Source organism: Notamacropus eugenii, chromosome 3, assembly GCF_028372415.1.
Source record: "Notamacropus eugenii isolate mMacEug1 chromosome 3, mMacEug1.pri_v2, whole genome shotgun sequence".
Classification (NCBI taxonomy): Eukaryota; Metazoa; Chordata; class Mammalia; order Diprotodontia; family Macropodidae; genus Notamacropus; species Notamacropus eugenii.
Genome location: NC_092874.1, coordinates 49525798 through 49539008, shown reverse-complemented (window position 1 = coordinate 49539008; position 13211 = coordinate 49525798). Strand labels below are relative to the sequence as shown.

General features: G+C 37.1%; 1 protein-coding gene and 1 long non-coding RNA gene across 5 annotated transcripts in view; both read right to left on the bottom strand.

Annotated features, from left to right (window-relative positions):
• LOC140530919 (uncharacterized) overlaps positions 1-13211 on the bottom strand; it is a 949813-nt gene that overhangs the window by 907338 nt on the left and 29264 nt on the right. The gene's annotated exons all lie outside the window — the stretch shown is intronic.
• The window catches only part of LOC140531014 (A-kinase anchor protein 9-like), a 65935-nt gene that overhangs the window by 38865 nt on the left and 13859 nt on the right, over positions 1-13211 (bottom strand). Inside the window, exons 3-4 of the mRNA XM_072650215.1 lie at positions 11363-11608; positions 1384-1428 (exon numbers count right to left, since the gene is read on the bottom strand). Coding sequence (XP_072506316.1) covers positions 1384-1428; positions 11363-11608 — 291 coding nt within the window. The remainder of the gene's footprint in view (positions 1-1383; positions 1429-11362; positions 11609-13211) is intronic.

The following is a 13211-nucleotide window of genomic DNA, read 5'->3' as shown; positions in this document are numbered from 1 at the left end:
CTTTCTCTAGCTCAACCTTTCTTTCTTATCACTCTCAGATGGAGCTGATCCCTACTTCTTTTTGTTGAGATCAAGGTCATAAAAATTCCTTAAACTTCTGTTTTCATTCACTTCAAGCAACACCAAATGATTTAAAATACTGTTATCATTTTCTGTAGCATGTTTTCTGTACACAATAAGAATGCAGAAAATTTCTCAAAGGAGCCAAGATAAAGATTGCCTCACAAGTTGTTAGTAAGAGGACCAAGATATTTTTTCATACCAAATCTATAAAGTCCCCATTACTACATTTTTTGTTTTTGCATTTAAAAATTCAAATTTGTCTTGAGGGGTTTTGTTTAACTCTCCTCTCTGTTAGGATGATGATAAATTTTTAGCAGCACTTCACTGGTCCTACAGTATGCAAATCAAGGACAAATTTGCAAATAAATATCCAGATTTTCCAGTACTAATTTCCCTTTCTATAAGTATTTTTTAAGCAAAAAAAAAAAAATTAGCACTTTTTAATCATGTTCTCATCATTTCATATCTCAGCTCAAATACTAAATAAATGCTTCTATACAAACAAAATTCTTAAAAACTTAAATTTTCATTCCCCTTACAGCCTACAATTAATTTAAAGTGGTTGATTTTTCTTCCCAAAGTAACACCATGAGGCTTTTTTAATTAAACACGAAGGAAATGAATATTCTTAAGTGTTTAGGTCAATGGATCTAAATTGAAGGGCTGAACCATTCAGATAAAAAATACTATTTTCTATGTCTCTGGGCCAAAGAAAATAATAAAATCAAAGAAAGGTAAATGAAATCACAAAATGATATATGTTTACATGTCACTGATGTAGAAACAAGATATTTCTTACAATTATACAATTTCTAGATCAGCTTTACTATCTAAAAAGAGTAACCATATCTCAACACTTTTTCAAAATAAAAAATTAACATAATTAACAAGAATTCAAGCAGACATTAAATATTAAGAGAGAATTACAGAGCATATTCTACTTCACGTACATGTAGCAATCTTTCATTTGTCACTTATACTAGGAATACAATAATAGGAGATATATATGTGTATATGTAGACGTGTGTATACATACATGTTGGTACGTACATACATACACACACAACCACATAAATGGAAAATACAGAAACAATAATGGAAGGTCTAAGTGAATAAGACTGAAACGAGTCAAATAGATTTACTACTTTAACAATTTCAAGAGAGACCATAAGATAAAATAATTTAAAATGTTTTTTTAAATTTATCATCTTATGATATACTTTAAAAATAAAGTGGGGGAAGGGTTTGAGCCACTAGAAATATTTAAAACTCTTAGTTCAACTTTTTGATATCTGAAACACCAAGATCATTTAATCTTACCTCTGAACTATAATCATCCGTAGTAGTTGAAATTTCACTTTCCATCTAAAATTAAAACAAACAAAAATGTTATAATGTGTTTACTATTTTTATACTTTACTATAATTAACACGTAGAAAGTTTAAAAATCTCTAAAAACAAGTCAAGTGTTTTAAATTCTCATAACCTGATCTGAAAATTACGAATGTCTTTCAACATGGTGAGATGTTCGAGACTTATCATGAGGTATTTTCACCAAGGGCAGCTAGGCTAGAGGCCTTGACCTGGAGTCTGGAAGAGTCATCTTCCTGAATTCAAACCTGCCCTCAGACACATACTAGCTGCATGATCCTGGACAAGTCACTCAATCTGTTTGCCTCCATTTCCTCAGCTGTAAAACGAGCTGGAGAAGGAAATGGCAAACCCCTCCAGCACTTCTGCCAGGAAAACCCAAAACGGGAGCGTGAAGAGCTGGATGTGACTGAAATGACTTAACAACAAAAAGGTTTTTATTAAATATATAATACCATAGATTACTTCCATTTACAATGCCTAGGACAGTGTTCTATACCATCCAATTGAACAAAGGATTAGTGTACATTGCATAGATTAAAAAATAAATCACATTCTATTGATCTTTACCTAAAGGAAACTTAGAAAGCTGCTTTCACAGAAGTCTCACTACTTTGACAGGAAGAACTACAGAAATTTAGAGTTGAAGGGAATTTTGAAATGAGCTAATTTTTTAAAAAAAGATGGTTTATTCATTCAACAAACATTTATAAAATGCCCTTCATCTTAGTCTATTAAAATATTTATCCTGCCTGTGCTATCAGAAAAACCTGGACTTCCACGAGCTGATGCAAAATGAAATGTACAGCGTACAAAGTAACAGTAATATTCTAAGATGATCAGCTGTGAAGGATTTTGCTATTCTCAGTAATATGATGATCCAAGACACCTAGAAAGGTCTTATGATGAAAAATGGTATCCATCCCCAAAGAAGGAACTGACAGTTGCTAAAACTTGCAGCCCTTGTCTGCACTTGGTGGTGTCTCATTGTTCATCTTTCCATTCTCAGTGCTGAGAGTGCCCGAGCTAAGGCACCCTACCACCCAAATCCCCAGGTCCACTTCTCCCCGGGGCTCCTCCTGGTACCTCCACTCCTTCCCATCACTGCATGGCTCCCTGCTCCCCCCTCTGTAGCTCTCCGTCCCTCTGCTCTGCAGCCAGTTTCTCAGTCCCCATCTCCCTTGCTCCCTCCTTGGGGCGATCCCAGACGCTGCTCTTCTCCACGCAGATGCCCAGAAACTTCACGTTTTCCTACCACTTTGTTATTATCGGGCATCAGTTACTCCCAGAACAGTATTTCATCTATTTCCCCCTGAAACAAAATAACTTGCAGAGCCATAGAAGCCTCCAGGAAAACAACCAGGGTGAGTGAAAGAAGAGAGAGGAGTGGTGGAGACTCATTCCTCCTACAAGTGTGCTCACCGCCTTTCTAGCCTTCCAGGTTTGTAACTTTGGCACTATACTTGACTCCTTAATCTCTCCTACCCCACATTTCCTATCACTGGCCAAATATTTCTGTTCCTAGTTACACATCTTAGCATACAACCCTTTCTCGAGACTCACACAGCCTCCACCTTAATTCAGGCCCTCACTACTTTTCACCTGGATTCATTGGTTTTTGCCTGTCAGATAATATGGAAGAGCTCTGTTTAGCTTTTAAAGCTCCTTTCTTTTTAACTGGCCCCGCCTGTCTCTCTGGTCTCCCAGAACCTTCTTTACGCTGCTGATTCTTGTCTTGCAGCCTGGGCCCTGGCCCTCCCACAGGCCTACGATGCATTGTCCCTCCTCACTGTGGCCTAAGAGAATCCCTTCATTTCTTTAACACACATATAAAGCAGCATCTTCTGCAGGAAGCCTTTTTTGATCTCTCCAACCGCTGTCTTCTCAAATTACTTTGTATTTAACTAACTTGCATTCATTTTCCTTATGTTTATTCTAAATGTTTGTACATATTCTTGTTGTCTCCCCGTCAGAATATAAGCTCCTTAAGAGTAGAGATTGCTTCATTCTTTCTATTTCTGTTCCAAGCACCAAGCACGCTGTAGGCATTTAATAAATACTTGATGAATCATTGACTGATTGACTGATACGGAGACAAGCAAGTATACAGGATGTAACTTACAACAATTTAAAACCTGTCAAGCCTAACTTGAACGACTACCACTACCACTTCAGTATAGGGAAGCTTGGTGGTGCAGTGGATAGAGCATGGGGCCTGGAGTCAGAAACACTGCTCATCCTGGGTTCAAATCCAATCTCAGGCACTTCCTAGCTAAGTGACCCTGGGAAAGTCACTTAACCCTGTGTTTGCCTCAGTTTCTCATCTGTAAAATGAGCTAGACAAGGAAATGGTGAACCACTCTAGGATCTTTACCAAGAAAACCCTAAGTGAGGTCACGAAGAGTGGGCTATGACTGAAAACAACTGAACAAATATACATGTATATGCATATAGACACATACATGCATGTCTATCACATAGGCACATCAAGTTTATGTTCATACGTATACATATAGACAAAATACACATTTTATGGAGGCAGCTAGGTAGTTCAGTGGATAGAGCACTGGGGCTGGAGTCAGGAAACCCTAAGTTAAAATCTGGCCTCAGATACTCATTGGCTGAGTGACCCTGGGCAAGTCACTTAACCTCTATGTGTCTTAATCTACTGGAGAAGGAAATGGCTAACCACTCCGGTACCTTTGCCACAAAAGCCTTATATGGGGGTCACAAAAAGTTGGACATGACTAAATGATTGAACAACTAACCACTTCTGGGATTCATCTAAATATAAGTGATACTTTCAGAAGGAATCTATAAAGAATTACTAAAGTTTGAAAGTCCTGCACAAATGAAAGACTCTGCAGTATGGGTGGTAATTTCATAAATGCTATTCATCAAAGGCAAGAGCTTTAGTTGGCATCCAATAAATGAATTTGAATTTATGGGCCACAGCTTACATCATAAAAATGGCACCTGGACAGTGAAGCAGTATGCATAATAATGGCTAAAAAGAATAGATTTGCCAGTAACTGGACAAATGTAATCCAAAGGGCATACTAATAAAACTGATGTTATATAATGCCTTACAATTATTTTCTAGTTTTTCAGAATAAAACTGGAAAATAATTGTAAGGCATTACATAACATCAGTTTTATTCTCAAAACACTCTATTATCATCTCCTTTTTACATACATAGAGAAACTGAGGTAAATAAGATTAAGTGGCTTGTTTGGGGCAGAATTTGAACTTAGGTCTTCCAGACTTCATCCACATCCAACACTATCCACAGTGTCACGGCTGCTTTTAAGGTGAGTGTTTAAAACGAGAAGGCAAAGGGAAAGTCAAGCTTGACACAGAATGGAACAACAGTAGTGGCACCTACACATTCACAACAGCCAAGGTGTAAGAAAGAAGCCAGAAATAAAATTGATAGCTCCAAAAGCTGCAACAAGTACACAATGGCATACAAAGTGTGGGTGACAAGCAAAACTGACTAGTGACCCCAATGTCAGAAGGTAAATTTGACTTCATAATTGCCAATGAGGGGAGATAAGACTTAGATCTAGAATACTTTCTGGAAGCACGCATCTTATTCAAAAGGAAAAGAATGGGGAGAGTGCTGATTTTAAGAGAATATACTTGTATTTTCTTCACCTGTGCTAGGTGGAGCAGTAGATAAGACTGCTGAATCCCTTGGCAAGTCACTTAACCTCTGGTCTGCTTCATTTTCCTCATCTCCCAGGGCTGCTGTGGGATAATATTTATAAAGCACTTGGCAAACCTTACAGTGCTGTATACATGCTAGCTATTATTCTTATACTTATTATTAGAGGAAATCTATAAGCCAGAAGGGGGAAACATGGATGAGGATCAGCAGGGGCAGGGGTTGACGTAAACCTCAAAAACTTCGTTTCAAATTAGGAACATAATCGAGAAGTCTTCAGCGTAAAACTGAACTTGACTGATGAGTCTTCTGGGCATCCACACTGATTCTCCTTCCTTCCACAATCATAGATATCCTTATTTGTTTCTATACTTTAGAGCTAATCCCTCACTAAGGCACCAGTGAGACAAAAAGTTAGAAAGGTAGAACTGAAAACACTTTGCCCTAATTAGATGTGTGAATATTAGTTCCTGGAAGGAACTGATTATTTTTCCTTTTTCTTTATGTCCCCAGCATTTGGCACAATAGTTCATGCTTAATAAATACCTGTTGATTAAGGGAAATTAAAGTCTCAAATACATGTGACTAGAAAGGGAGTGGTGTCCTATAGAGAAAAAGCGGGTAGGTGGAGGTGGGCAAGGAAAGACAAGTTCTGTTTTGGACGCAGAAAAGTTGAGAAGCCTACAAAACATCCCAGAAGGGGAGAGGAAACACAAACCATGATCTACTGAAAGCGCTCTGCCACACACTATCTATATCTCTCAACCTACCGAGCCCTCAGATAGGACTAAATCATTTCTGGCCCTTCAAGAGTCATCTGCTAATTCTACATCTCTTTCAAAGTATTCTAGAGTCTGGATTAAATGAGATGTATGTGTAGTACTTAGCAAAGCTAAAAGTGTCACCTAAGTATTAGTTATTATTCAAAATAATTTCATAGCAAAGTATGGTGGAAAAGTAAGTCCCACTTCTACCACTGATTAGCTGGGCAAGCACCTTCAGCTCTATAAGCCTCAGTTTCCTCATCTGAAAGAGGGAGATAACAACATTTTGTACAATACAACCTACTTTATGAGACTGTGGGAAGAAATGCACTTTGGAAATTTAGTCTAAAACTGGTTAGTGTAAGTAAGCTTTTGCGTGTGTGTTCGTCCTTCGTTGCCGAAGAAGACCATGCCATCAGAGAAATAATGACATGACTTGCACTTGACTTTGTTTTGAATGAGGGAGGGTTGGGCAGGTCATCAGCCTCACTTCTCCTCCAGAGCCATCTGAATCCAGTGACCAGATATTCATCAGGATGACTGGAGATGACCCAGGATGAGGCAACTGGGGTTACGTGACTTGCCCAAGGTCACACAGCTAGTGAGTGTCAAGTGCCTGAGGTGAGATTTGAACTCAGGTCCTCTTGACTCCTGCACTGGTGCTCTATCCATTGCACCACCTAGCTGCCCCTAAGTAAGCTTTTATTGTGTTGGTGAATCTCCAAGAGACACTAGAAATAGGTTGAAGGTCTTTAGTTTGAACTTGTAATATGAAAATCTTATCATGGGATCTTTAGAATTTAGAGATGTTAAAAAATGTAAAAAAAAAAGATGTAAAAAAAAAAAACAAAAACCTGTCACTGTGCTGCCAGAAAGCAGAAATAAGGAGTATTTGTCAGTTCTGTATCTGCAACTATAATAACAACTCCTCTGATTTGCTTGGAGTTTTTAAAAGTTTAGAACATAACATTAACTTTTCTCTCAAAACAACTGTGGGAAAATCGCAGGACCATAAACGCAGAGATAGGTGAGCCCTTAGAGACCCTCTAGTCCAATGACCTCAGGATTATCCCTCTTTTAAAAAAGCAGAGGCTACCTATCCACCAAGGGTCACAGCTGAGACTAGAACTCAGATCTCCTAATTCTAAGCCTGGTGCTTTTTCATTTATACTTTGAACACTTAGACATGCATTTAAGAGTCCCCCACATTCAAATGAACACATAACCCTGGGGTTTTCAAGCCTCTGCTAACAAATAGTAAAAAGACATGACTCCCAGCTCTGCTTCTGATTTTCTCTGGAACTTCCCTGGGCACCTGGGCTCTACTTCTCCTGAAACACCATGTGGTCATGCCAGCTTCCTTATCCCCCTGGATCTCCATATTGGAGAGGGCCTGGGCCAGCCCACCTCCATTCCCTTTCTGGCTCTGCTCCTGACTCTCTCACCATTATTCCTACCCTCCCTCCTCACTTTTCACTTCCCTTTTGTATGGTGCTATGCAGCTCCTCAATGAGGGCAGGGATGGTCTTTCTTTTAACTCAGATATGTATCTCCAGTACCTGCTTCCTCGAAGGCCTGACTTGTGGCTGTTCTCTGGGTAAATGACTAAACCTCTCAAAGTCTCAGCTTCTTACTCTGCCCTGGGGAGGTTTCTAAAAGAAGCACAAACTAGAGACCTGATAAATACCCTAAAGGGGTTGGACGATCTTTTTTTCCCCAAGCAGCAACATCCCGTCCCTTGGCTTGGCAGATAATACTAGAAACCTAAAAGAGCAGCAGCTGATGCATTTTTTACAACAAAACTGCAGGACAGTAAAATGCTGGTTCTATAGGGTGCCTAGGTAAAAAGGCCCTGGCTCTGGGCTTCTGGAGGAAACAGGAGAGCTTCAAACTGTTCAGGAGAAAATTCCCAGTACCTTCATAAAAATCCCATATCCTCAAAAAGACCTTGGATTTTTTTGGGGGGAGGGGTGTTCAGTTGCAAGACCTTGCTTGACTAAACTGTTACCTTTTCCTATCAATATGTATGAGGTGGGATTATAAAAGAACAATTTCATTTTTGAATTAGCATAAATTTAAATTTCCAAAGGAGGCTTCAAGGAGTCATCTTGGGAGGATACAATTATTCCAACTACAATGCTACTGTTCAAAAATATTTTTTCTAACTCTTTTTGGAACTGACATCGAGTCTTAGCACACTGTCATTGGTGGCTGGTATTCGGTCCTTTGACAAAGGAGAATCTATTGGAAAAATCACTGGTATTGGAATAAAAGTACTGAGGGTTCAAATCACTGGTTCAAGCCTCTGGCTCTGTGTCTCAGAACCTCAGTTTCCTCGTATGTAAAAATGAAGACAATAATACTTGTACTACCAACCACAAGATTGTGAAAATGGCACTTTGAATTGGGTTTTACTTCGATGGCAAGCACACATGGGAATGTCATATGCAGGATGGGCTAGTTAGTATAAAGAGGTTTTTGTGGAGAAGGCTGGCATATATATATATATATATATATAGTAATGGACTTTTAAACTCCTTAAGGATTAAAAGAAGCATCCTGTTTTTAAAAAAAAAAATTATTTTCATTTGTCAACATTCACTTCCACAAAATTTTGAATTTCAAATTTTCTCTCCATCTCTACCCTCCCCCAACCCCAGGACAGCATGTAATCTGATTACCCTCTCCTCCAATCTACCCGCCCTTCTCTCAGCACTTCCTCCTTTATCCCCTTCCCTTCTATTTTCCTGTAGGGCAAGATAAATTTCTATACCCCATTGCCCATATATCTTATTTCCTAATTGCATGCAAAAACAATTTTTAACACTCTTTTTAAAGATTTGAGTTCTACATTCTCTCCCATCTCTCATTCCTATCCACCTTCATTGAGAAGGTAAGCAATTCGATAAAGGTTATATATGTGTAGTCATACAAAACATTTCCCTGACAGTCACATAGTAAAAGACTGTCCTGCCCTCCATTTATTCTATTCTCTCCCTTCACCTGTCCCTCTACCAAAGTGTTTGCTTCTGATTTTCACTTTCCCTAGTCTGCAAACCCTTCTATTATACCCCTCCCTTCTCTCCTTCCCCCCTACTTTACTATATGGTAAGATAAACTTCCATACCCATCTGAGCATGTACATTATTCCTTCCTGAAGCCAAATCCGATGAAAGTAAGGCTCACTTATTCCCTCTCACTTTCCCCCTCATTCTCTCCATTGTAAAAGTTCTTTCTTGTCTCTTTTATGTGAGATGATTTACTATACTGTAGCTCTCCCTTTCTCTTTTTCCCAGTACATTCCTCGCAACTCTGAATTTTCTTTTTTAGATATCACCCCTTCCTATTCAGCTCACCCTGTGCCCTCTCTCTTTTTTTTTCTTGTTACAGTATTCTCCATTCCAGACTAAAATTCCCCCGATTATCCTCTGAATCAGGAGGAAAATATAACTCCTTTGATACCATACATCCTGGAAGAAGTCAGCGTTAGTGTTCTGTTTTACCTCCAAAGATAACACCCTAGATACCTGATTCTCAAATTTTGCTGACACCATGGCAACCCGGTGAAATTTTAAAATTCTGAGGGAAACATGGACACAAACACCACAGGAAATGAGGATGGTGGTGTTAAATCTAATTCCAATGTTTAAGAAATTGTGCCTAAAAAGTATACACATCCCACTTTGAAGTAACTATGGTAATTTAAGAACAAAATAAAAAAACTTTTTTTTTCACTTTATGTGCATTATTTTTTCAAATAGTTATTACTAAGTTGTTAGGATAGGAATACTTATGAAGTTGTTTGGAACTAAGTACTTAATACGCAATACAAATACTTAATAAGTACTGGGTATTTCTTCTGGCCTAGAGAGCACTCTGAGACAACACAAATTTTGAGAGCCTTTGCTCCAGATACTGAGAAGTGGAACAAGGAAAATTCTTCTCACACACAAGTTTTTGTAGCTACACCTACAAACATACTCAAAATATGACAATGGGTGAAAGGAGATATGCTATTTCATTTAATGAAAATGCTAATTAGTTAGCTATTAAATTTTGTTTTTTTAAACCTTATTAAGGCTATTAAGCAATCCAAATTATTGCAAAATTAGTTCAATTGCTACTTAAATGTAAAAAGATGTTACAATTTTATCAAGTTAATAAAACGTCAACTTAAGAAATTTAATTTCTCCAATGGATCTAATATAGATAAATGAGTTATAAATTTGTATCTCTCAGACTAATTTGAAAAAGACGTCAGGTCTAAACACTATTTGTCCACAGTTGAGGTAAGTGTAGTAGGTACATGACCCTGACAACAAGCCTCATGCTACACCCAGATGGGAAAATACGATGCCAACTCTGTATAAAACTACTTAGGTGTCTTCCTCTCCATTCTAAGTAACCACTAGCCTATAATGTCCTTGAATGAGCAGATAAAAAGGGAACCAACCAGAATTGGGCCATTTATTTTTATGATGACTGTTTCAGTGAGGACCAGAGGCATTTCCCAAAAGTAGTCAGATGAAAAGTACATTAACACAGAAAAAGACCAAAAACAGTTCAGAAAGAGTCACAGAATGATTTGGTTATCATTTTATATATGAATTTAATATATCTCTTTAAAAAACAATGTATATAACAGGAGTTCAAGGCTTTGTGTATAATCAACTTTTTTGTTCTCATTTGCATATTTAAATGCTTGCTGATAACTTTTCATAGTAAAAAGCAAAACATTTTTAAAAGAAAGTACAGGTATTGCTTACGTAAGAAATATGAATATCCAAACGGGATCAAAGAAGCAAGGAATTCAGAGGTGAAAGTGACCTTACAGATTATCAGGGTTATTAAGCTCTTAATTTTAAAGATAAGAAAGTGGAAGCTCAGACAAGTTAAGTGACTTACCCTAGCTCACAGAGCTAGAAGTTGAACTTGAATTCTCTGAATCTTCTGTCCCTCAAAAACTCCCCTTCCCACCTTATAAAATTGCATTTCTTTCTTTTCCAAGCAAAAGAAACACTATTATTCCTTTTAAAAAAGTATATAGGACACTTTATCATATTGAAATAATTATTTCTAACTCCATCCATCTCCTGTGGTAAAATACAAAAAATCTACAAGCAACTTTATGGATGCAAACAACTTTACTGGTTTTCTATTATATTTACGATCTTGAACTACTTTTGAAAAAAACTTCATTTTCCACCATTAGTTGTTTTGTAGCTATTTTCAACAAAAGAATATCTGTGTATTTAGCTTATCTGAAAAATGAATGTTATGTAATAAAAACAAAAAACATCAATAAAAGTTGAAAAGAAAAAAAATCCAATGTGTGTTTGTATTTTACAAAGAAGGACACTCATTTTTAAGTATGACCACTTGTGAAATTAAAGAAATAAAGAAAATATTAAATGGTACCAAAATGAATAAGGGATGTTACTGTTGTTATCATTACAAAAGTTTCATTCAAAAATCTTTTTCAATCTGGATACTTACTTCAATAGTGTAGGACTGGTCATGTTTGATTATTTCTCCAGTATGTAAAGTTCTCGTTATATCAGGAGTCACTGATGCTCCTCTCTGAGAACTAGTCATGTACAACTCATCACTCTGTGACTGATCAATACTAGAAGTATGTGAAGATTCTTCACATTTTTTAGCTGATGGCTTTTTCTTCCCTTTCTGCTGTTTGGAAGAATTCTGTGCCTCAGCCCGAGCTTTCTTTAGCTGATACTGGGCAAGCTACATTAAAAAAAAAAAAAAAAGAATTAATTTGGAAAATTTCCTATTTTATTGCCAATAAGTTCTATCATATAAAGCTTCTGACTCACTTCTTAAAGGATCAAAATAATGATATTAAGATATTAAAATGCTACAAAATTAAAAATATATATTCTGAATGAATTTCAACATAAGCTTAATCAATTACAAATAAAATGAAATAATAAATAATAAATTTTTGACAGTCAAAGATTTCACACTACACTCAATAACTAGCACAGTGATCTGTACACAGTAGGAGCTTAATAAGCATATGTTATAATGTAGTGTTGCAATTTAATGTAGGCCCACTCAAGGATAAAATTTTGGGAAGCATACTTTTAAAATCTATTAAGTCAAAGCACAAAATCAACACAACATTTTAAAATAATTCAATATATAATTCGACTCGACAAGCACTTAGGTATCTACTATGTCCAAGGCACATGGAGATGGGATGGGGATGGAGGACACCAAGAAAAAAATGAAAAATATTCCCTGTTCTCAAGAAGCTTAATATGTATACAAACTAATTTGAGAAGGGAGAGAATGCTAAGATTCGAGGAATCAAGAAAACCTTCCTTTTTGTAGGAGGTGGTGCCTAAGCTACACCATGGGGAAGTTAAGGATTCTAAGCATCAGAGAGGAATCAGCAAGTATTGTATGACTAGGCCTGTGCAAAAGCAGAGTCGCAGAGGTTCAGGGAAAAAGTACATACATGAGTTTGGCAAAAATGAATCATGTAAGGAAAATGCAAAAGGTGCCTAGAAGTTACACCATAAGCAGGCTTTAAAGACCAATCAATTCATCAACAAGACTTAGTAGATATAATAAGTATGCCTTGGGGTATACCCATGCTTAGCAAGCAGGAGGCAGAAGATGATCTAGCGGTAAAATGAGAAAGAACAGCCCCGGAAGAGGGAAATCCAGAGAAAGCAGCTAACTAACAAAGAACATTTCACCAATTGTTAAGCTCCCCAAAAGAGAGCCAGGGAAAAGTATGACTTGTTATTGAAACCATTCCATCTTATTCCCTTGTGAGGGTGAAGTATTCAAATGATGGCTAAACTCAGGGTTTCAAGAGTGGTAACAAGGACATAAATCGACAGGGTTATATATAACTCAAGCTCCAGGCCCCACTTTAGGAAAACTGAAGACACAGAAGAGATGACTTACGAAACAAGTTTAGGAACCAATTCTCTTTATAAAGGGATTTAGCTGCAAAGTTCCTTTCATACTTCCCAGATACATGTAACTATGGATCATTAACTATTACACACAGACACAAAAACTCGAAGAGAAAATGTCAGAGGAGGCATTACCAACGAAAACGTCACCTGAAGCAGAGATAACACAGCTGAAATTATAATATAACTGCAGGAACTGACTTCACAAAAATAAATTTTGCAGTTCTTCTCCAGTTAAGTACTGCTGTAGCATCTCTAGGCATACCTTACTTTCACACAATGACTGCAACTGAAGATATTTAAATCAAGGATTTTAAAATTTTATGTTGAAACATCTTCAGTGCAAATGACTATTTAAGAGGATACTAAAATTAGAAGAAATGTTGAGCTTTGCATAT